Below are 26175 nucleotides of genomic sequence, written 5' to 3'. Positions count from 1 at the left end.
TAATATCAGCTCCAAGTAGAAGCAAACATTCAGCCATAATACTATTGTACTCGGTACATGCTTTTTCCAGCATCATATTTTTTAAATCATCATTTTCAGCTATTTTAGCAAAACATTTACAACACAGGCTTTGAAACTGAATGGGAAGACAAACAATCAAAGTTAGGAGCAAAAAAAACCACCAAACCTCTTCAACTGTGGAGCTGTCAAAAGAGAGAAGATACCTGTCGATCTCTCTTGTCCGTGAAACACATAGACATCTGATAGAAAATGACTGTGTCAAATGATTCATGTACCAGAAGCTTTGCAAAACAAGGTGACAAGCCAAGAATTGACAAGATTGCATGAAATCCCTAAAAACACAATGAGAAGACTGAAATAAGTACAGTGGTAAAAAGTGTCATTTTAGAACAGGCCATGCAACAAAATCAAATTTCAACCAAAAGATATGTGCTTTTATTTTTGTTTTGTTTTGCTTTGCTTTTAAACATCCAATAATTCACAAACTGGAGAATATCAGGAGAGAAGGCAAAACCACCAGGTGTCTCCGGGTTTATAGAGCTGTAGTTTCATGCTTGTTTAGCTGACTCACTTAAGCAGATATTAACTGACACTTTGAAAAGCCTAATTATGCACCATAATATCTGGCAACATCCTGCCTGGCAGTGACAAATGTACTCGTGATTTCCTGAAAATGTACAGAGGAAACAATCTCCTCCTAAGGATATGGGATAAAGATGCATACCCTGTCACAGTGTGTTGCTCTGTAACCCTTGAACGTGAGAAAAATACATAGTCTAAATGCAAAATGCAACAGATGTATCTGAAACCTAAAAAGAAATACAAAATCATCCCACGATTCTACAAGTAAGGTTCTCCTAGAAGGGTGGACTGGGTAAATTAGAGACTCTTGAGACTAAATCACTTTAGGTAACTTCATTATTCCATCACACTATTTTGATTTCTCTTTATATTGCTTGCTAAGCTGAACTTGGAAGGGTTGGGGGAAGAACAGCAGTAAAGAAGGGAGGCTGGACTTGCGATGTTTTCACATTGATCTGAAACAGAAATACAGAAACACTCATAGGAAGCTGATCTCACAGGCAAGCTCCATTCCACTAGAAAAGATGAAACTGGCAACAAACTGGGAAAGCTTCTGAAGCAGAAGAAACAGAACTTGCACAGGAGGAGGACTGAATGCGTGCTTGCAGACAGGATAAGAATTCTCCTCCCATACTCAGAAGCACACTCAAAGTCTGACACAGTATTCCAGTAATATCATTTTTAAACACAGCATTCCTACACTAAGTTTATTGCTAGTGACAGGGCTAGGACTAAGTTATTTTACATTACTTTTCAAAGAAGGGCAATCAATACTATAACGACAGCTACTTCATTAAATTGTTATAGTTTGACTGAATGATGAACTGAGAAATTTGTTCTAGTTTGCAGACCTCAGGAGTCTTCGATACTAACACCTAAACCTAGGGTTATGAATTCTGGATTGAATATATATGCCTCCAAGAAAATCATCTCTATGGCAAACATACTGGATTAATTAAAAAAGGCTTATACTAATATAGTAATTGCAATAAAGGAAGTAACTAAAATAAGGAATTATATTTAAAATATAACTACATTAAAACAATTTCCCAAGTTTTTGCCTTTCACTTTTATCTTTGTACATAGAAATAACACATACATGCATCTGGATTTCAGTGACCTCTTTAAATCGTCGCAGAGTAGAAACCAGAACTGTTGACAGGACATGCATAGTCGCAATACACAAAGTCTTCCTTGTAATCAAAGAGCGCAGAAGACTCAAACCTAAACACTGTATGTCTAGAAGAAAAAAAACCCCATTAATAATGTTGCTTATTCAGTCATTCTGAATGGAATAAACCCATGACCTAAGTAGTGTTGTATTTCTAGTATTTGAGAAAATTATTTGCATAAGCTATTACAGGGCCAGGAGTAACTATAAGGTACATGAACCTGAGGACTGTGCAGTTCTGCAGCCTCTTCTTGCCATGTAGCCTACATCACATTAACACTGAAGAGAGTAATAGATAAGTTATAGCTATAAATTAATCAGCCCCTCCTACTATGTCATTCACATACTACTAACATAGTACCTTCCATACCTTGTTCATCTGGATACATCTGTAGGGTGTGAAGTACAGTGTCAGTAGCTCCTTGCTGGGTTAAAATTTCTAGTGCACCAGTGCACTCAGCTACAGAAGCAAGTAGTTTTAATCCACACTTCTGAATGCTAGGATTTCCAATAAACTAATGGAGAAATGAACATAAACTGAGATCAAGGTTTTCTGTTTACAATGGCAACAGAAGAGTTGTTTGTTCTTAAAGCTGTTCTATAAGAAAAAGCAACTTTTCTTAAAAGAAATTACAGTAGACGTGACAACAAATTACAATAATCACAACTTCAAAAACATTTCCTTTTCAACAGTTTCAGCTGCTCACAACATCCCCGGATTTTCACCTTTGATTCTCGAAACATTCCCTAGGGAGTTTTGTAACGGAGAGTGGGCTTTTTTCCCCCTTGAAGTTTTAATACAACCATTCACAAGTTCACACCACTTTGCTAGGACAAGGAAAGTGAGAAAATGTACTTCCTTTGTGGTTAAAAAGGAACATAAATGGGGTTGAGGACTAGCACAACTGATAAACATGGTACTAACTGGTAAAAAAAAAGGAGAAGAAAAATATATGAAGCAACATACCTATTACCACACCCCATCAGGATTTAAAAAGTTTTAGGTTTAGTTATAGCAATTCAACAGGTTATTTGTGACAGTTTTTCCCAATTTTCCCCACTTTTAGATGGAGGAAACCCAGATGAGGCCTGGATTTGAAAGTGTGCATGGCTGACACAGTGACTTGCAAATCTGTGAAATTATTTCAGTGGAGTTATGCCCATCTTTCTCCTTATTCCTCCTCTATCTTTTGATTAAAATGTGTTAACTTTTAGCCCTTCTGGTTGATAGAAGTAGTACCGTAAAACACAAACCAGCTGGGTCAGAAAAAGCATTCAGGTTGAGGGGAAAAAAAAAAAGTGCCTCATTTTTATAAATATCATTTAGAGTTCCTCTGTTTAAGGGATCATCTCATACACTCCAGAACAAAAAGTAAGAAGAAACCCCAAAAAAGAAATGAAACTCAGGAATTAAGATTAATTGTGTCAAATCAATAGGAAAATCAAAATCAATAGGAAAATCTGAAACTTGCAGATGATTCACCACTGCAAGTGCAAAATAGTGACATAACCCATTAGAATAAAGTTTTAACTATACCCTGTTCAAAGCATTAAGCACCAACGAATGAGTTCCCTCCAACAGACACTGGCTTTTAATGACTTTTATTGTAAGCGCAAAAGCAGCATCTCCCCCATCTTTGGAAGAACCAGTCTGGTGTTCATTCCTCGTATCTGCAACAATGGAAAACAGCCTTCGTCAGAGAACAGCTTGAATATTCTCCCTAGTACTAACCCAGTAGTATTAACCCAGTAGAACAAATTGAACACAGAGGGGACTCAGAGGGCATATTTCAGATCCTATGATGTTTTCAGAATGCTGCTGTTACAGATACTGGAGTCTCTCCAGATTTACACTGTAATGTGAGGACATTGTGTTTGAAATGACAATTTCACCATATATTTGCTCACTGCTTACTGTGAAAATGCAGAATCATGCCAAATAATGTTGCCTAATGTATATTGCAAGATTTTTTTTTTTTTCTATCTATGGGGTTTCTTGGTGTTCCTGATACCTACTTCAGAATGCCTCTTCCTTCTGGATATGAGACATTACAGAGAAGGTATAAACCAGTTGCCCTTTCTCACTTGGCAGCACATCATAGGTCAAATTTTACCCACAGATGACGTTAAGTGGAAGGTGAGTACAAATAAAACAAAAGAAAGTCTTTCACGTTTACCTTTCTAGTAGCTATTGGCATTGCAGTCAAGTGGCACTACAGAAAGTGCCCAGAAATCCATTAGAAGTCACTTCAACATTCATATTTGTTCCAATTACTATTTCCCCCATGACTTACATTTTATTCCCTAATTAACCTGCAAGTTCCAACAACCAGTTGGCACTCTGATTGCACTTCAGAAGGGCCTCATTTCCAGGATACTGGCAAACAAAAAGTGCCTTGCCTACATGTTACACTACATTCATCAAGTCTTAATCCTACTGTTTATTAAAAAAAATATAAATAAATATTAGGATTAGAATTCAAATAGAAGGAAACTGAAAACCTGCAGTCAGTCTACGTATTAGGCAAGTTACTAGTTTCAGAGTTGCTGGTTTTGTAAATGTTCAACTAAAAGAGCTAAGAGATACTTGCAAAAAGTTGTTCTGGAAAAAATCAGTGCCCCATGTCTGTACTATCACACTTAATATCAGAGATAAAAAAAGCATGATATACAGCAATAAGCTGATAAGAAAACTTAAAACTTTCCTTAAATTCTGTGAAAGGTACAGAACTAAAAAAGAACTTATTTTCCCCACTCTAGATTCCCTTTAAAGGTTTGGGCTTTTTTTTTTTTTTAAGTAATTTCTAAGCTAGTCAGTTTGGCTTTTCCCTTTCTGTAAAAAAGTAGTATGTAACAGTACATTTCATATCTTTAAATCATTGTCTTTATTTTTTGATATCAGAGGTCAAATTTTACGTTCCTTCCAATAGAGATACTATTACAACAATTGTATTTTGTGGTACAACAATTGTATTTTGTGGTACAACAATGTGGATGTCCTAATCACTGCTTTCAAAGGGTTGTGAATACAGTGATAGCTCCACACACATCCCCTGAGTTCCTTAGAAATAATAGACTAACTCTTCACTGATGAAATCAAGGGGAATCCAGCAGTGATAATTTTGGTCTGTTACCTTCAATACCTCAAAAATTTTTCTCCATCTTGTATGTTCCTAAAGGGTTACAGCTGCTCTCTGCTGTTTACATAACACCAGTACATTTTGTGAAGTCTCATTAAAGGCTGCATCATTAGATAAGAAAGACTAAACCTCAGTTATCTAATTCTACTTTCTGATTTGGTGTATCTTTTTTGGATGACTTACCTGGCATCATAAAGTGTAAAAGGACTCGAAGTGCTTCCAGCTGTACAGAGAGCGATTTTTCATGTTTCCTCATGGCTTTTACAACTTCTGATCCAGCTACTGTCATTATATCCAGATGAGGGAAGCTGGAAATATTGTTCGTAAAAATCAATGAAAAGAATGCATTTCTAAATTTTGCATGTATTTCCTTCCTTAACACTGTGGGATAATTCTTTAGAACACTGTAAACCTGGTTTGAGCTACGAAATATATATTCAACTATGGTGCTTCCCTTTGACATGGCAAATGTATTATTTTCATGAATTGTGACATATTTGGAGAATAAACAGAAAAATATCAAACATCTTAGGTTCTAATCTTCAAATAAAACCCAAACAATCTCAATGTCATCAGCATTTCAAGACCAGCGATTAATTTTTAAGGTTATTTTATGTTTTCATTTTATAATACTTTTTATTCCCATGAACATGCTTACGAAGTTTAAAGATTTTCTTTCGCCTAAAATTAAATTATTCATAAGAAATCTGTGACTATATCTTGAATCTGTGTTTTTTCTCAGACAGCTTAGCATATATAAAAGTTTCAGGGAAGGCTGGAAAAACTTGGCAAGACACTTGGAATCACATTCCCACTCTATACCAGTATTTATGAGTCACAAGTTTGATTTTCCAGTCACGTTCTGAAGCACTTTCAGAAGCCAACAGAAAAGTAATATTAACACAATATTCTCTTAATAATCACAGCTAATGTTGTGGGAAATTTCTTAGCTCTCAGTGAAATTCAGTGTGGCTAAGAGGACAGGAGACCACCTAGCAATAGTCTATTCAAACCTCACTGCTCAATAACCACAAAGGGAAGCACATACAGATCCCCATGCATATCCACCTAGGCGTCTGGCTGTAGGGCTTACAAAATCAAATGTCTTGAACAAGTCTGTCAGCCTGTGGTCGATTTTTAATATCAGTGGAAGTGGCCACATGTTTTTAAGTATATTACCTTCCTTCAAAAACATGATTCAGAATTCTGCAGGCACTTTCAGCCACTTCAGGAGAATATGGATGTTTCCTCATTATATCCAAAATATTCATATGTATGCCTTTTGCCAGAAGGGTCTTCCTAATAGTTACTACAACACAAAAATGCAAGCATCCTGTAAGTAAATCTCCCTCACTTTGTGTGTAGCTCTAAAAAAACAACAGAACTGCTAACTTTTTTCCTTCTTCTTTTGATTTCTTTCCCTCACCAAACACACATGTTACATAAGTACAAATTAGAATGGGAAACAGTTTGAGCTGAAGCTGACTTCTGTTTGCATAGCTTAATCAAAAGCATAATAATTCCTGAATGCCTAGCAAGTTTAAATACATCTGCTATTCTTACTTACATAAAGTTAACTTAAGGGAAGAAGAATGTACAGGTTTACTTCTAGTTTAAAAAATGTTTATTCTTACAAAACTTTTCCTTTTAATTGCACTCTGCAATCATGTAGGAAAGGGTCTTATAAGGATGCTGGGGAGGGACTCTTCATTAGGGACTGCAGTGATAGGACAAGGTTTAACAGGTTCAAACTTACACAGGGGAAGTTTAGATTAGATATAAGGAAGAAGTTCTTTACTGTAAGGGTGGTGAGGCACTGGGATGGGTTGCCCAGGGAAGTTGTGAATGCTTCACCCCTGGCAGTGTTCAAGGCCAGGTTGGATGAAGCCTTGGGTGGGATGGTTTAGTGTGAGGTGTCCCTGCCCATTGCAGGGGGGTTGGAACTAAATGATCTTAAGGTCCTTTCCAACCCTAACTATTCTATGATTCTATGATTCTATGACTCTATGAAAGCTAGAATTCAAAGCTGTGAAAAATTTCTAACTTCAAGTATAAGGCTTCAAAAATTAAATTATATTTATTAACTCTATTTACTGTTAACTATTTTTTTTTAAAAATTCAAATACCCCAGCACATGTTGTCCTGTAACCAATACAGCTTAGAACACTATAAAAGTATTCTACATTATCATGGTAAATACCACCAATTATTGACCTTCCCAGTTCAATGCATGCACTTCAAATGGCTAATACAGGCAAATCTGGTGCCAGAGGGTTTTACTATGCTGCTTTATGTTTAAGAGGAAATGTAGTGATAGGAAAAGGGGGAATGGCTTTAAACTGAAAGAGTGTAAATTTAGATTAGATATTGGGAAGAAATTCTTCACCATGAGGGTGGTGAGGCACTCGTATTGGTTGCCCAGAGAAGCTGTGGCTGCCTGTACCTGGCAGCGTTCAAGGACAGGTTGGACAGCTTAGAGTAACCTGCCACAGTGGAAGGGTCCCATGGCAGCGGGTTAGGAATTAGATAATCTTTATGGTCCTTTCTAACCCAAACCATTCTACAGTTCTATGTTTCTCATTTCTGATAAAAGCACATTCATTTAGGAGGAAAAAAAGAAAGGGAAAGAAAAAAAGATAACAATTTGCTTTAGATTTCCAAAGGGACTCAGAAGCCCACTTGCCAGTAACATTTGACGAAAGTACCTCATATAATATATGATAACAATAAGTACATATTTATGAGATCTATTTCTCATAAATATATATTTATCTCATAAATAACTACAAAATCTTTTCATTGTGAAGTTTCATGTACTGGGATGGCTCAGTAACCTAGCGATAAAACAATGCCTTCTCACCTAGAGAACAGTAATTAACTGCTAGTCTTTTTCTTCCTATCTAGCCAGTGGTTTTCAATGTGCAGTCTACAAACCACTTGAGGTTCATAACCATTTCAAAGGGTTCTGGGAAAGATACCTAATAAAAACAGGCCAACTGTCAGTAGGCTTAAATACTCTACCCAGGGGTCCACATCTCCATTGAAAAATTTTGAAGGGGTCTGCAAATTGAAATAGGAAACCACTTTAGGGACACAATCGGGACTAAAGCAATCTTGAAAACTGTTATGCACATGCTTAACTTTCTATGCATGATTTGATTCACTGAAGTCAACAGGACTGCTCAAATCCCCTGTGTTAAGCAAGAAAATGGTATTTGTCAGGCTGTAATCCTTATTCATGTGATTTTCAACAAATGCTGCTCTAGAAATTCAAATATGTGGTATTTATTGAAGCATACAAAGAGAACACACACACTCTTTCAGGTCTCCTGCTCCAAAGAATTGCAATTGCAACACAAAAACTGGCAAACAGCTCTTTATTTCCACAGACTTTCTTTGATACTAGCCAACAATAGCTTTTTCAATGCAAGGAATAAACTTCTTACTAAAAACAACTGCGTAATAGTCTAAGCACAGGGAATACTGCATTCATACAACAGCACACTAAATAGTATCTAATATTACAGCAATAACTTTCTTCTGAATTAGAAAGTAAAGATAATTAAATTCTCTTACCATTTTGTTGTGATAAAATGGCCAAGGTACTAGCAGCTGCCTGAAACACTTCCTTTGAAGAGGAGTGCATCAGCATGGAAAGCATCACGGCTCTGTCTATTGGGAACCTTTCACAGAGAGAAATAAATCACTGCACATTGACAACATTACAGCAGTTATTTTCTAATTGCAGCTCAGCTTCCTAAGAAGGTATTAAGTGACATCATTAAATTTTCAGTGAATGTACTCAGCTTCTAATATGCTTTTAGAGCAAGAGCTAACAGAAAGCCTGTGCATGTTAGCCTACTCTGAATCATGCTTTCCAAGTGACTTGGGGTCGAGGATGGAGTACACAACAGGCTCACTAAAATCTGAATGAGTAAAATTTTAAGCAACTCTGAGAAACACTTTAGGTAAAACAGAAGTCTCTGTCTTATCATGACTACATTCTCCCTGATGAGGCAGCTCCCCCTGTACTATGCTCTTCAGGTTTGTTGGAAAATGAGCACTGCTTTTTCATACTCCTTATGTACTAGATATCTCAATCTTCTCTATTTTCTTACAATCTTTAATCCTCCCCATCGTTGTTGCAACTGAAGAAGAAATTTCTTGCGAGCTGTAAAAACTGGTTCTATTAGACTGAGTTCTGACCCTTTGTTAAGACACCAGCAATTTTGCCTGAGTCAAGGTTAGTACACTTTTCAAGAAAGAAACATTCCCAAGTATTGTTGATCACCATTCATTCCATCATACATTAGAAAACAAGACAGAAAATAAAAACAATTGAAACATGAGTCCCCATATGACCTAATAGTAGGCTTTCAGTTTTTCCATTGGCCAAATTACAGTTCAAGATATCAACACTAACTGATCATCTCCATCTCCAATCTTCTCATGAAGGTTGCGTTGATACAGAAACAGATTTTTCAAAGCCCAGCATGCAGCCTCCTAAATATAAACCAGAGGAGACAAAAGGATTAAGAAAATATGCCTTTAAAATACCAAAAATACATGGAAAAAATTTAAAAGGTTTGACTGTTTTTCAGTCCATGACAATGGGACAAGGTTCTTTACACAGAAATACAGTAAGATGTGGACTGTCACAGTCTTTCCAGCTGGGATAGGAGTGAGTTACAAACATGTGCCATATTATTATTATTTGATTTACATTTTGGTATCTATTTTAGGCAGAGATAAATTCGTTGGTTGATGGGCCTGTGCTTTGCTACTGCATATAGGGGAGTTACATAAACAACAAACTTTGGGTAGCCAAGGTTTCAGGTAAGAAACCTCATTGTAACCACATGCATTTAGTCCACATGAGTAACTGAAACCAGTTGAGGTGAAGAAAGATGAGAAATGAGAAAAGAGAGATGAGAAAAGCAAGGAAGGTAGGATTTACTTCTAATCCAGTCCTTACGGCCTTGTTTTACCAAGGATATACAGAAGAAAGTGATGTTGCCAAACATTTTCTTTAATGCATAATACAATCTTTCTATACCCCCATCATCCTGAAATTCTCACCAGCACATCTATGTTTTTTCGGTGCAATTCTAATGCTCTGTAACATGCTTCCAACCAGCATAATTTTTCTTCTTCCTCCTCTTCTTTTCTTTCCTCTAAGTCTCGGTTTAAGAATATTGTTTCAGCTGAAATATAAAATACCTACAATAAATTCTTGTTGTGAAAACAAAATATTTATGTCTTAACTTTCCTACAGTCACAGAAAGTTAAGCCATGCTCACACTGCTTGTGTGTGAAATTCAGCAGGAGGATAAGTCTCTTCTGGGATGGGAGAAGTCTTTGGACATAAACTCTATGACAGATTTGAAAAATGTCTTTTAGATTATAAAGGGACTAAAAACTTTAATTATGCTGTAGTGGATTAGGTACACAGAGATCAGTCAATGCTAGGCCTCTGAAAAGATCTGCATATCCTATTTTTTGTTGTGTATTTACATACAGAATACCATAACATAAAATGTAACTGTAATTAATTTTTGTATGTAAGCACTTATCACAGAGCCATTTACAGTCTGAAACAGTGCCATTAAAAATGAAATGCAAATTGCAGAGAGATATCTGGCCCCACAGTGTGCAACAGAATTTCAAAGAAATCATTTCATACCTGTGATTTTTCAGCATTTAAGAGAAAAAAAAAGTATCAACACTGACCATAATGTCTAAGGCTTCCTGGAGTTGTACTGACTTCTAATCTTTGCTATTCTACTGACTTCTGTATGGCATAATTACGCAAAGACAAGAGGATCAAATCCCTAGCTTTTTGCCACTAGCTAATCAACTTCTGTGTCAAAGTAATACCTGGAGTGTACACAAAGAAAAGTTTAAATCTTTTAATTGATTGCAGGACTTACATACAAGCATTGATTTAGTGTTATCAACTGGCACAGTATGGTGATTACAGTCATAAATGGCAAACACAGCATCAAATTAGTGTTATCTAGAGATTTTATGTTAAGTAGGGATTATCCAATATTTGCCTATGAAAAAACAGATTGCTTTGTTAAGACCTGTCAACATAACTTACAAGCTCTGAACACTGTGAAGATGTTGGGCATATGATACGAACACAGTCATGTCATAGTAAACCAACAAACTGTAAGCATGCAGGAAATCTAGCTCTGTGAAAGCTGCCCTGCTTGAGGCTTTCATGCTAAAGAAATGGAGTTCAAAATGATTATGGGAATCTGCCAGTATAAAAAAAAATAACAAGTGGACAGATAAATGAAGCTATTTATGTGTTTAGGAAGAGGTTTACTCACTCAGAAGAGCTAAACAACTGAGAGCTGCAGCTTGTAACTTTGCATTTTCAGGATACGTTTTAACAGCCTTCACAATGACTTCTGGAACCTTATGTAATACGAGGATATTGAAAAAATTTTCTGAAAATACATAAGATATTAAATGAATATAAACACATATCTAGAGCTTTACATGCATTTAACATATCTTTCTCAGCACACAATGCTGAAATTTTGCAGCAAACATTAGATTTCTTATTGCAGGCCTTGACACAACAATGTTTTATTTGTGCAGAAAGAGGTCAAGAATAAAAAAAACATTGGGATCTAAGTTCTTTGTGGGGTTTTTTTTTGTTTGTTTTACAAAAGGCTGAGGCTGAATGCAAAATGAAGTGTGCATTGTCATCAAAATAAGAAAAATAGAGTCAGTGTATCACTTACAGACTTCCTGCCAAGAAGCAAATGCTTGCTGGTCTTGAATTCCTGCAATAATTTGTTTTATCCTACCAAACAAGTGGTTTAACTGTGATTTATTCTCTGGTTTTGCCCTCCTCATTAAATAGATCAAGGTCAGCATTATAAACACAGAATATATATATTTTGAAAGAGTAGAAAGAACTACCCTTTAATGATAAATGCATTCAAAGCCTAATTTTTATTATAGGCTGTACAGTATTTTATATCACAGGTTGAATATAAAGAATTTTGCGAAAAGCAAGCAAATGAAAATAACTTTCCCATTTGTTGTAAAAACAAGTATCATGCACAAAATAATACAGCAACACTCACTTTGTAAAACAGTTCAATAGCTATGGTTTCTATTTTGACATCTGGTTTTGTTTAATTCTTGATTAGTAAAAATGAAAATCATACTAGCAAAGTGAAAAGTTGAATTCAAATCTGTATCAGTGTTTCTCAAACCCTTCAGATGAGGCATGAAATTAAAAATTCTCCCATATTTGAGCATCAAAAATATAATTACATCCAGAAGAAAAGCTAACCTCATTTATTTCCCTCTGTTCTGGTCCTGAGTCCTATAGGTGCTGACTAGCTTCAGTTTTTCACAAGAAGATAAGTAACTCTCCCAATATTTTATGATTTGGTTCAATTAGACCAAGTTAATAGAATGCTCAACATCAGACTTTAAGCCAAGTCCTTTCCAGACAAACCATTCTAAAACTCTGGCCTTAACACTTATTACAAGTGTGATTGGAAAGAGTATTTTTCTTCTAACCCTGCCTGTAGTAGTGTGGTCATGTTATATCAGCATTGCTGTTTCTTGTCATATTTTAATGGAAATGTTTTTGTTTAATTCCTGATTAGAACGTGTAAATATGTTACCTTACAAAATTAATAGTCTTAGACTATGTGATGAGTAACTATAGTGGACTTGTGGCTGGCAAAAAAGGTATCAGTCAGTTAAATTCTGATCACAGTCAAATCCAGAACGGTCATTACCAGATTAGCAAGCACACATGACAGTGATTTTGGAAACCAGCAGATTTTCACTGCCATTTCACTGCCAGTTAACATGGGTTTAAGAAGACAGTGTCCGTCAGAATAACCTGAGAAGCCACACTGGCTATATGGATATCTTCTAGATTATTTCCAAGAGCACCTAGCAATTTCACATCTGTTTAGCTAACTGCGTGGTGCTGTGCACACCTCCTCCCATAACTCTCCTGAAGTGGTTTCTTATTAAGATGAAAGACATTTGTTATGCTGAAAGACAAATTGGATCTTGTGGTTGTTTTACTGCCACCATTGGTCATGTTGGTCATGTCGGTACATGTTGGTCAGCATACATGACAAACATGTGACTGACACCAGGCTGCACTTAAGTTGCACTTAGGGCAAGATCAAGGCATGTCAACATGTTGCTGTGTCCCCACAAGTGCTCGCTTTCCCTGCCTATCTGCATTTAGTCTAGTACAGGAAACCATTCAAAGGTAACATTGCCTCTTGCCAAAAAACTGCAAATCCCCCCTCAGTGAGCATCATATTTTCTTGAAATTTTTTGTTTGGCTTTCAGAAGGGGAACTGGAAGCTGCTCTGGGATGCAGTCTAGTTTGATCTGTATTTTCTACAATATCTGCATGAAGAAGTGGAAAGAGATGGTAAAAGGATGATTTAAGGAGAGTTACGCACTGGCACCAGCATGTGCAGTAGCTTCAGGCCACCACCTGCAAGAACTGGGAAATTTAACTAATGAGAAAGACCTTGGCTAAGTCCTTGATGAAGAAGAATCTGGCATGGAGTGGCAGCTCCTCAGGCATCTACTCACAGTGGTTTTGTATGCAGCAGGGGGAAAAATATGTATTTTCATTTGAACATCCTATTATGTGGTCCTTGGCAACTGCTCAGATCAGCTTATTATAGTAGCAAGAGAGAGTAGAGAGCTTCTAGAAGGTACAATAAATCCCTTTTTGACACTGCCATCATTTCTGTTGATGTGACACTAGCTCACGTAAGCCCAGACAACCAAAGTACTTTTGCTCAAGCCAAAGGAAGTCCAGGGACCACCAGTGGTTCTTTCACTGCTGCAGCATATGAGACCCCAAGACAGGCACCATAGCTGGGTAGGAATGCAGCATATGTCTCTGAAGGTAAATGCACTGTAAGCAGGAAAACCACAGTCTCCAAGAATACCTCCCAGGTAATTCTGCAGCACTGGTTGTTTCTCACACACTCAGCACTGTCACCTCAAAAGAAGAAATTTAGAAGGAATTTTCTTCCCTTATATAGTAACTTTAAACAGAATGGGGTCTACTGATCTCCCATTCTCATATTTTGCTTCTCCCATTCTTTTGTCTCACTTTTTTTCCCATCTTGTGTTTCATCCATTCTTTGTCTCACTTTTTTTACCCTGGTCTGGTATTTTATGGCAGCTTCTGACCTTGTTACTAATGTTTAACACAAAAAGATACCATATTGACTGTGGCCAGCTACCTCAGTATGTTTACACCATCAGAGGCAAAGGAGCTGCTTACCTCTCTGAGGATTAGCTGGAATAGCAGTACTCATGGCCTGTACTGCTTGCTGTCAGTTAACTCCAACTCTTACACAGTCACAGTAAGCTGACTGTAAACAACTTTATGAACTTACCCAATGTAAGCTTATGCAACAAACAGCAACTCACTTCCTGAACTGTTTCCCTATCAGGGAAATTTTTCATCATTTCCACTACAACATTGTAGCAGCGAACATTTCCAGACATGAGCACTTCAACATTGCTGCCTAAAGAACAAAACAGAAACAAAAACTGTTTAAGAAAAAAACCCCTCATGTTGATTGGATTCTAATTCAGACTTTACTTAATCTATTCAGAAAACTGGGCCTATGTTTCAGTTTCTGCCTTGTAACTTGAGAGAAAAGTGGCATTTGTTTTTACTTGGTATTGCCATAGAAGACTTTAATGACTACCAACACTCAGAAATAATTCATGAAGTTAACAGTCTTATATTAACACTCATTAATATGTTCCATTCTATACCAGGCCACAGAACAGAAACCTCCCCAAAACTATTCTTATGGAACTGTTTTCGTAAAACAGAACAAATTGTCTCATAAATATTAATTTAATCTTATAAATGGTGTTTATAACGTGATTGTGATCAGGTAAGCATTTTATAGTATTTCTGTAATATTCCTGGGGAGATATAATTAAGAAACAATTTACCTTTTTTAATAAATGTAATTTATTTGATTCAATCATGTTCAACCTAAACCATTCTATGACTCTATGATTCTACGCTTTCCTAAATTTTCCTTCTTTTTTACTGGGCAAGTTAGCAAATTATTCTATTTAAATTAATTCTACTGTATGTCTACTTTGTCCTGAGGATACAGAAAAGTCCATCTAATGCTCCTGTAATATTTCGAAAGTCATCGCAAATGCTGTATTCCACAGAATCACTATTTACTGCTTATTATGTAGGCCAGATACAGAAACCAACAGAACATTCACAATGAGGCAGTAAAGAGACAGAATGCATCCTTTCCTACTGAGGACAGAGTGATTCCACATAATTTAAGTAATTACATATTAAGTCAATTAAGTAATTTAAGGCAAAACAGCATCATGACAGTACAGAGTATGAAAGCATCCATTTAGTATGTCTATCCAGGGTATGAGACAGAATATGAACCCCAAAAAATCTTGGACAAAATCCTGACCCAAATTAAAAGAAGTCCTGTCACTGACTCCAAGGGCATGACTCTCCTGAGGCCTATAAACTCTCTTAATCATTCTTTTCACAGCTTGGCTTTTCTGTATACAATGTAAGAAGAATATTCACAGCTGTATTATTAAAGATAATTAGTATTTTTAAAAGCAGAAGAAGATCTTCTGAATATTAAATAATGATGGTCTGTAAGTTGAAAAAGCAAGCTGAGTGGGAAGCATTTCTGAAGCATTCTATTTGCTAGTGGGGGAAGGTACCTTTCACAATCCTTTTAGATGACAGCAATTTATTCACGCAATTCCCAACTGAGAACAGTTTTTTAAAGGTATGTTCCACAAACAGTATTGCATCACTTCATAGTAAGTTATCATTTCACAGATGACAAATACAAACATGTTAAAATATTCTGAAGACTATACCCAAATACAGTCTTTGGATATAGAATCATATAATCATTGAATAGTCAGGGTTGGAAAGGACCTTAAGATCATCTAGTTCCAACGCCCTGCCATGGACAGGGACACCTCACACTAAACCATCTCACCCAAGGCTCTGTCCAATCAGGCCTTGAACACCACCAGGGATGAAGCATTCACAACTTCCCTGGGCAACCCATTCCAGTGCCTCACCACCCTAACAGGAAAGAATTTCCTCCTTATATCCAATCTAAACTTCCCCTGTTTAAGTTTGAACCCGTTACCCCTTGTCCTGTCACTACAGTCCCTAATGAAGAGTCCCTCCCCAGCATCCCTACAGGCCCCCTTCAGGTACTGGAAGGCTGCTATGAGGTCTCCACTCAGCCTTCTCTTCTCCAGGCTGAACAGCCCCAACTTTCTCAGCCTGTCTTCATACAGGAGGTGCTCCAGCCCCCTGATCATCCTCGTGGCCCTCCTCTGGACTTGTTCCAACAGTTCCATGTCCTTTTTATGTTGAGGACCCCAGAACTGTACACAATACTCCAGGAGAGGTCTCACGAGAGCTCACTTGGTAAATATTATATAGTAAACAATATCCAAAATTGTTTACTACAGAGAGCATAATTAAATACATATTTAAATCCTGCAAGAACCAAGGAATGGTATAGTTGTGGGGAACTACCATTTCCCAGAACAAGTTAGAGAAAGGGAGGTGAAATAGATCTCATTTAATCTTAACCACTAAAACCTGGTCACCTAGATTCTCACAACAATTGATGGAGACATCTGGGCACTCCGTATGGGCGATTCATCCCACCTGTTACCATGTACCTCTCTTAGCATCAGGTAAATTTCCTCTTGAGTTGCCTTTTACTCCCCATTAAACAGAGGAGAGGCCATGATGGCTGCCTATGACTACCATTTAGATGGCTAACATTCTGTGACCCACCACCCCACTGTGGACTTTGGAGGACAGTCAGCAGCAAAGCATTTTTTCATTCCACTAAAACTACTGAGATTTGAGAGCTCTTGTACCACACTGGAATAAACTCTTACCCTCCAATTTCTCATGGTACATGCACTGGAACAAAAGGCCTTAAAGGAATACATTTTCTTGCAGGTATTACAGAATGTCACAAGAGTATGAATGCTGGCAGAAGCAGCCTCACTTTGCATATTCACATGTGAGCTAACTCTGTTTCTCTATCTTCAATCTTTTATCAGAAATGAGAGTGCTAAATATCTACTTTACACCAGGTCTTTGTCATGCCCTTATTACGCTTTGTGTAAGTGTTAGAAAATTGCAGTAACTTCTGGGCTAGGGTAAAATTACTTCTGGCTCAAGGAATACTTAACTTTTTAAACACAAAACTGGAACAGCAAGAAGCTAGAGAAACAGAAACTGAATAGCTTGGAGTCTGATGAAACACGGGACACTCCAGTCTGGTTCTTGTTTTGTGGCATATATGGGGCCAGGACAATTCAAAGAGAGCCAGACAGGATGTATGAGCAAGGCTTTGTCAGGAATCACATTTGTGAAAGTACATTATGTACCTCATGGAAAACATGGAGAGCAGGACTCTGCTCTGTGCCTGTCTGTATCTACTAGCAGAAAGCTGACAAAAGCTGCCTCTGTCAACAAGATGAAACTGCTGTCAACAAATTGACACAACTCATCAAGCACATTTCTGAGGATCTGATTTTGCCCACAACAGGGACTGTTGTTATCAGATGACAAGACCTAATGAGGACATTTTCTTTCAGTCTTACCACACAGCGACTGAGGACACTGTGCAGTGCTACCAGTGCTCCGTATCACACCCATGACTGAATGATTAGAGGGGATGTGTGAGCCCAGATACCTTTTCTCAGCTCTGGCCACTGCATTTGTGTGGATAATTTTCCCCTTGTGGAACAGTCTCTGCCAACAGTGTTCTTTACCTGCTACCCAAACTCACTGAAGATAAATAAAGTCAAAAAATACACCTTAATTTTCAAGCATCTTTGTTACCACTTACTCCAAGCAGAAGAAAATTTCTTTCTGTTCCTTATGAGAGACTTCAGTTGTACCAGAAGGAATGGGTATGAAAATTTCTCATAAAAAATTACAAATTGGTAATTCCCAAAGAAAACAGAAAAGTGATTTGACTGACAACTCCCAACAAGTTCTGATTTTTTACAATTACTGAAAGATTACTGCAGACTGAGATGAGCTGATGTACACTATGGGAAATGAGGAATTGAAAATAACTTCCAATAATGCACTTACATGGACCAGCTAAGGAATGTAATGAATAAAGTGCAGGAAGAATCACCTCTTCCTTCTCTGGAAACTCTTTAAATACTTCCAGTATGATCATATGATCTTTGCTTTCAACAAATTCAGTCAGCTGCTCTTCTGGAACTAAATTGAAAAGCAAGAGATACAATACGTTTTGAGGAAATAATTCATATCCTGGTACAACACGAGAAAAGACAATTATTTTTACAGAAAGTAAGGTACTCTCCATACACAGCATCTTTCACAGTTATGACTGCTTTTACTGAAAATTGAGCTACTTTATAAAGACCTTTTTCTAGCTTACACTTTGACAGCTGAACAAAACACACCTTGCATTAGACTTATTATTACACTTTATGTAACTGAGTTATAATTTTTAAATGCTTCCCTGTGAATCAGCATTTTACAATAAGTCTTTTAGCCTTTTTTCATAGAATTAACTTCAGATGTTCTTCACCAAGACATTATGTAAGTGAAAGAGAGGCTAAAGCTTACAGTGAAACCAATTTGATGTAATGACATTTTGTATACTCCATGATTTTGTTTCACTTTTCCACTTTTTTTTTTAATTAATAGAGTTTTTGCACAAAATCTACAGCCATGCTTTAATAGTATCTTACCTACATTGTAATAATGGCTTAAGGTTTTTCCATCTCTGCCCTCTGTTATTTGTACTGACATAACTGCGTGGCCGTGCAATGAACCAGATAAGGGAAGTGATCCAGGTTGAGAAAGAACACCACATTTTAAATTTTGTAAGCAGAATCAGTTTCTGAATCTGGCTCAAGCTAAAGTTAAGCAAACATTCACATTACAATAACCAACAAGGTTGTTCAGAGGCAGGAAAACATAGCAAGGGGCAACCTAGAAACTTGTTACACTAGCATTGCCGTCAAGAAGATGAAGCAACCTGTAGATCCATAAAAATCAGGCACTTATTAAAAACATGCACAAAAAAATCTAAGAAGCTCAGACTTTTATGGAGACTGAAGAGAAAATACAGCAGGACAAAAGTATTTCAAGAGAGTAGAAGAGGGGAAGGAATGCAGAAGATCATTGCAGGCACGCAGAGAGGAAGACTTTGAAAAAGCAACATAAAATGGTGCCAGAAAGAACAAATCTGAAGAAATGGAGACTATCTTTGAAGCAAAGGAGTACAGCGGACTTGGCTGTATTTCTCAACATTTATTTTAAACCAAAAACCTCAATGCAAAGCAAGGCTGCTACAACAACGGGACTTCTGGCCATTACATGCACAGTTCCTTAAGAAATTCAATATATGTTGACTTCATTTCTCAGAAGAAACACTGAAATAACACACAGATACATATTCATCTTTTAGCACTGTCAGGATAAAAAGCAGAATCACATATTTTTCTGAAGTGCAAACATTTAGCTTGAATTTAGAACTGTTTACATGTTACTAAAATTTGCCAGTCTTCAAATAAACCATCATGGGTTTTGAGAATGAAAATCAAACGCAACTACTCTTTTTTTTAGTGTTATTGCGTAACATTGAATCCCATCTTTTCAGTTAACTCTAGAGTCAGAAACAAAGAGGAATTTTGATTTTCATATTCACTGCTCTAATTCAGAAAAAATGTGATATTACTTGGAAAACCTGCTTTGTGCTAACTCATTCAAAGAACAGATATAATACATAAATAACAGAATTCGGAATGCAAGGAGCCATTTACTGCATTCGAATAAACATCTGCAGTCCCCTCCCATATATTTTTCTAACATAATATTTTTATAACTTAATAAACCACAAGATATACATACCTTTCTCAAAAAGTCTGTGTAATGCTTTACATCCGTGTTGCTGGATCTCTTCATCTTTAGGGAAGGTGTGCATGGCACTAAATATCAGGGAAAACACATCCACTTCTTCCTCCAAGAGCAAGAAAGCAATTACATCTGAATAGCAGAAGAGATTACGCGTTGCACTGATGAGTTCTCAATGTTCTTACTGAAGCATTGTACTTAACCATTAAAATCCACAATTCTTTAACACTGTCCTTAAAATTTACTGAAATCCGGGTTTTTGTATAATCCATGAGGAAGTTAGCTCTTAAGGGAGTATTTTACAATACAACTGAGATGTTCCAAAACATTACTGCCAACAACATAATTTCCATTCTTGCTTCTACTTTGCATTACTTTAGTACTTGTCTGACCTCTCAATGATCCACTTCAACGCACTAAACTGGTATAAAATTAACCCACCAACATCCCTGTTTTTACAGACACAGCAAGCTGAAAGGTTTCACTAAGAAGTAAATTTGACAGAAGAAAGAGGGCAGGACGGACTATACTGCCGAGGAAATTTAGTCCATCTGTGTAATGAAACCCTATTCTCACACTCTCAGCCATTTCTTTGGCCTGAAAATTAACTGAAAAGCCAATCTCACTGTTGTTCTTATGATATTAAAAAATCCTGAAAAAACCTGTTACTCAATAACATGTGTAGACAAAAAGATTTGTATTTATGACAATTTTTCAAGCTTACAGCGATAACAGTTGAATTCATAATGCCTGTGCAGTGTTTCAGCTGCAGCTAGGGTGGGTGGGATTTTTTTGGTTTCTTTTTTGTTGTTGTTGTTTTGCTTTTTGTTATTATTTTTAGGGGTTTTGGTTGGCTTTGGTTTTTTTAATAAGAACTTTCTAGAAGGCATTCACACTGGTCTGTCAGCTTCAGATATAGCACAATTCAAGTTTACAGACATATAGAAAGAAAAAATAATACAGAGATTTTTCTGACAAGGTAAAATTTCTGATAGTTGAAAGGAGAATTAAAGTTTGGTTAATCAACTGCTGAGAAGAGTAGCAGTCAGGAATAACCTGCTATGGAATATCCAGTCAACAGTTTTGGACCCTTTACGATACCTCACAATTAAAAGAAAGAAGCTGTTGATTACAGTTACTCACTAATGGCCAGATTTTGCTATTACTATTATTAATCACACAGTGTAGTGCTTTATAATGAGACCTATATTAGCCAACTTCAGCAGATAAAAAGTTAGATGTCCAGTCTAAGCTAGTCCTCCAGACCTCTCAACAATCAAAAGGGAGAGGAAAACAGGTTCAAGAGATAACTGATCTTATATAGTAAACAAATTAATAGCATGAACTATCCCCTGAAAGTGCCTGCTTTGCTCCACTGCTGACAGTAGAACATTTGATGGCTGGATTGCCTTTAACTCAAGTCTAATCCTTAGTTTGTAAATAAGGCTGATTCCAGAGCCTGTTAAAGCCAATGGAAGAATTCCTAACCTAACAACAATTTGTGTTAATATTATATGCTAGCTTGACTAAAATAGCATAATGCATAATCTCTCCTTTAAGGTTTCTCTTGATCTCAGCAGATCAAGAATCTCAGCATCATGAGGAAAGTTCTCAGTACCTGGCAAGATTAGGTCTCTGCAAAGCAAAATAACAAGAATGTCAGAGATGATTTACTGTTTTCAAAAGTATTAACCAGTACTGAAGAAAGCAAGACAGAATGTCACCAAATTTATATTTAGGTAAGAAAAAATTAGCTTTTAGTTATTTTACTTAACTACGTCACAGCAAGTATTTGCGTCTATTCTAATAAAAAGTTGGCAAAATTAATTGGTCATATTCTTCACAGCTTTGCAATTTGGAGAATCATTTCTAGCTGCATAAAAAAGATGCAAAGCAGTACTCATTATTTCATATACAAGTACAAATGACAAGTGATTACACAGAGTAAAACAAGACGGAAAAATCAGGTTCGACATGTACAGTCACACACTTCATACCACAGTTTTGTGTTTTAAAGGCTTAGACAAAGCAGGAAAGTAAACCACACAATACCTGACATGAGGAGTAGATTCAGTGCTTTCAGTCCTATTACTGAGAGACTTATATTTCCTTTGTGGACTGTAAGCATTTTAAGAATCTGTCTAAAAATTAAAAAAAGGAAAAAGAAAAAAGTTACGGCTAAAGAAATATTGACATACACAAAATTTTCTCAAACTTTTTCCTTAAAAAAGAAATAGTTACAGAAATTAGCAAAAGCTTAAAAAACCTCCCAATTTTTATTTTTTAAACTTTTATTTCAGTTTATGTTTTTTTCAAGTTAGCAATAAAATAATTTTGGCATTTTATCTATTATCATACTTAATTAAAAATTATGCATAATTGATTAATTTTACTTTAATTTTTAATTAGTTATATAAATTCTACAGAGGACAAGTCTCATTCAGGATGCAGTTACTCTACAGGAAGCAGGGTTATGGAGCACAGCAGACTGTGGACAGTCCAGCACTGTTCTGTGCGTAGCAAGAGCTAAGTTACAGCAAATTATCATGGTTTTGTTGGAAGAGAAGCAGCAGCTTCCCAGGGAAAGAACTTGAACAGCATCTTGAAGAACTCTACCCTATCTAAGTTTCCACCACATAACACTTGTGTGAGGCTGGACAAATCCCTAAAAAGAAACATTTCATAAACTGCCCCTTGCAGACTCCTTACTTTCTGGGTGGCCCAACCTGAGACCTGTGAAATGCTGCATTGGAGCCAACCAAAGTTGACTTTTTACACAGAGAAAGTGAAACAATGTTAAGTACTCTGAATACTCTGAAAAATCCACTGCATGTACCGAACTGGTACTTGGTACCAGTACTTGGTACTTTAAACATACTTTGCCTAAACTACCGTCTGTAATACAGTGATCACCAATCCATTGCAACTTCTCAACAAACAAAATTTTAAAAGCTCTAGACAATACTTATGAACACTAAGAAAAGCTGAGAAGAAAATGAATAGGCCAGTTCTCACACAAGGTACCACTAGCATACAGTAAATAAGGCAGTGGGCCAAACACTGAAGGATGCTGAGGATAGAAAATATGTAATCATTAATTTTGCACTGAATGAAGCATATCTCAAAAGGGGGGGTGGGGGGTGGAAATCCAGACTGTGTAATTAAAAACTAAATAAAAATGGATGGGCTTACACAAAAAAAACCCCCAAACCAACCAACAAACCCCAACCCTAAAGAAACCTTTTTTTTATTTTCATGATTTTGGAGAACTTGATTCTGCAATCTTAATAATCCTCAAATGCGAGTCTTTGTATACATAATATCTAATAAAAATGGATTGTGCAGTAGTTTGCGATACTTTAGCAATATTCTTGACCTCTCTTGAAAAACAAAAGGCAGCACTTAAAGTTACCTCACTGAATCTTCTGTATGCACACTTTGTACTTCAACTCTACAGACAAGGACGGATGGTGGCATTTGGGTTTTCAGTCCTGAGGCAAATTATTGTCCCAGCATACAGCCCACATGTATGGATCTAAGTAGCAGGATGATGAATCAAGGAAAAAACAAGAGCCACTCTAACCAAGCTGGTAGAGTAGCTAAACAAACACTCTTAAATCTGCTTCAATGTCCTGATTAAAGTGTCCTATTCTTAAGCATTACTAATGCATTTTACTGTGTGGTGGCAGGTGTGTGTGCATATGCATACACGTGTAGAAACTGCACATGGGGTGAAGATTCCTTCACCTCTTTACTCCATAAGTAGCTGTGGAGCAAGACTTCCTTGCTCTTTACACCCTGCATGAATGGAAAACCCCACCGAGATATCAAATGCTCTGGAGCTACTAAATATCTCTCTCTGTCTACCTTGTCAATGACTCATTATTTCTGCTGTGGGGAAGAAACACTGCTTTGGGACGAGGGCATTTAAAACAGGGTGATCTGTTTCAGGCAAATGCTGATATATAAATGATAAGACATGAGCTGACTCAGTATACTGCAGGGTAAAATAACCATACACTAAAGCATGTCCCATACAAGGAGAAAATTCCCTACATGCACCCTCCCATTTCAAGTATAACCAAGAATGAGGATGTAAAATCTTCTAAACCTCATTGAGTGTATGAGAGTTTAACATAAGAGATTACAAACATCTCATGAAGTCTCTGAGCTTGTAAAGAAGATGCAAATACACTGAAGGAATTTCCCTCCTTTCTCCTCACAGTAACAGTGCTTAATTATCACACTGCCTGTCAAGAACATCGACATCAATATGAAACTACTGTTTCTAAACACAATTGTAATGTGGTCAAGTTGGCCCATGGTTGACAGCCCAGAAACAAATGCTTTTTCCCTGCTTAAGATTTCTGTTCTAAAATAAACACATGAAAGTAAAAATCTCTTGGAAAAAAAAAGCCCCCCCCCCAAATGAATAAAAAACTTTTATTCGCTACCATAACTGTCTCCTGCCTTGATGCAAGCAGCACATATTCATCATGGTGTTGATGCACAGCAGTTGCACAATCCACCTAACCTGAAATATAACTCGGCTGGTTTGCTCTGTCTTTGGCATTGACAGAAATGTCTGAGCTTACTCCCCCACTATGAACAAGTTTCTCCACAGCAAGAAAAACTGCCAACATGTCAGACAGGGACACACAGTTGGCTAAAATACTGGTAGTGGAAAGGAATTGTGTACAGTAATGTTATTAACAGATTTTTTTGTGAAGCTTGAGCTTGAAAAGGATGCTTTGCTCAACCACATGCACTGTGCGGACTCTGAAGAGGCTATGGGAAAGATCAGCCCCAAAAGAGTAATTTTTCTGGGACCCAGAATGAACAGCAATAGCTCTAAGTCTCAGAATAGCTCTCAGTTAACACATCTTTAATCTGCCAAAGAAATTGTAACTAGCTTCTTGTTTCTTGCTCACAAAAAAGCAACCAAAATCACTTTCATTTTCTAACAAAAATTGCCAGCACTTCTTTTAAGGGAGGTCATTCACCTACTGATCATGTACTCTAGCCACCATAAGATGAACAAGCAAAACCCCACAAACCCAAGCTGCATCTTCATGCAAATGATCTTAACAACAGCAACCTTTCTAAGGAAAGGTATGGTGAAGACTATAAAGGCAGAGACATATTCACTAGGGGAGCTATAAGGCTGTACCTTTTTGCTGTCATTATCAGCCCTGAATGAGCAATATGACCAAAGAACACCTATCCAAGCTCTTCTTCCCCATTTGTATCATCTACATCTACAATTACCATTTGTGCTATGCGACAGCTATAGAGCTAACCTGTGTGGGTTTTCATCCCATCTAACCACAGCCATCCAGAAACTAGCTGCTTAGGCTCCCTCAACAGTTAATGGACAGAGATGAGCAAGACCAAACCCCAATTTGCTCCTGGATAACTTACTAAAAAGATGGAATAGACCATGCTCTCTGCAGGTAATTGTGTCCACTGACTTCACAGGTAGTTGAGAAGACCTGGTTTAGTGCTTACTTTTTAGACAGTAAGATTAGGTGCAACAACCCCCCCTCTTCTCGATCCACACTATTTTAGGCTTGTGGATACAATTCCTCATATTTGGAAAGAAAACACACACACAACCATCCAGGTAATACGGCATCTATCTATTAAAATGGAAGACATTGATAACCAGAGAATCCCAGCATTGTTGAATTTGGCACAGACCTCTGGAGGTCTCCTATTTCGACTCTCCAGCTAAAAGGAGGGTCAACTACAACTGACTGCTTGGAGCCACATCCAGTCAGGTTCTGAGTATCTAAGAGGTTTGAAAATTTGCGACCTCTCACAAACTCCAAACTCTAAAGACAACCTGGTCCAGTGTTTGGTCAACCTCACAACAAAAACTAAAAGTAAAAAAAAAAAAAAAAAAAAAAAAAAAAAAAAAAAAAATAAAGGGAAAATAAAACAAAATAAAAATTTGCTTGTTTTTTAATGTTTAAGGAGTTTTTTTAATTTTTAATATTTTAATGTTTAATTTTCTATATTTCAATTTGTGCCCATTACTTTTCATCCTGTCACTGGGCACCACTGAGAAGAGCCTGGCTAGTCTCCTTTACTTTCTCCACCAGGTATTTGTACACACAGGTAAAATCCCTGCTTGCATGAGTCTCTCATTCTGAAGGCTGAAAAAAAACGCAAAAATCTTGAACCATTTAGAAACTGATGTAACAAATTTCTATAAATATATTTCATGGCACAAATATGCTGTCATGATAACCACTCATTCCAGAAGACTCTTT

At 36.9% G+C, this 26175-nt stretch overlaps 1 protein-coding gene across 1 annotated transcript in view; it reads right to left on the bottom strand.

Moving 5' to 3' along the window:
• LRRK2 (leucine rich repeat kinase 2) overlaps nt 1-26175 on the bottom strand; it is a 69418-nt gene that overhangs the window by 38570 nt on the left and 4673 nt on the right. The window contains exons 4-18 of the mRNA XM_065665787.1: nt 21953-22041; nt 19898-20032; nt 18101-18235; nt 14337-14468; nt 11253-11372; nt 9994-10118; nt 9338-9417; nt 8491-8597; nt 6094-6223; nt 5098-5222; nt 3312-3445; nt 2145-2289; nt 1703-1842; nt 225-353; nt 1-136 (exon numbers count right to left, since the gene is read on the bottom strand). The exon at nt 1-136 is cut by the window's left edge and continues 35 nt beyond it. Of these exons, the coding sequence (XP_065521859.1) occupies nt 1-136; nt 225-353; nt 1703-1842; nt 2145-2289; nt 3312-3445; nt 5098-5222; nt 6094-6223; nt 8491-8597; nt 9338-9417; nt 9994-10118; nt 11253-11372; nt 14337-14468; nt 18101-18235; nt 19898-20032; nt 21953-22041 (1862 nt within the window). The remainder of the gene's footprint in view (nt 137-224; nt 354-1702; nt 1843-2144; nt 2290-3311; nt 3446-5097; nt 5223-6093; nt 6224-8490; nt 8598-9337; nt 9418-9993; nt 10119-11252; nt 11373-14336; nt 14469-18100; nt 18236-19897; nt 20033-21952; nt 22042-26175) is intronic.

Source organism: Lathamus discolor, chromosome 1 (genome assembly GCF_037157495.1).
Source record: "Lathamus discolor isolate bLatDis1 chromosome 1, bLatDis1.hap1, whole genome shotgun sequence".
NCBI lineage: Eukaryota > Metazoa > Chordata > Aves > Psittaciformes > Psittacidae > Lathamus > Lathamus discolor.
Note: the sequence above shows the minus strand (reverse complement) of the source record. Positions and strands in the feature narration are given on the sequence as shown.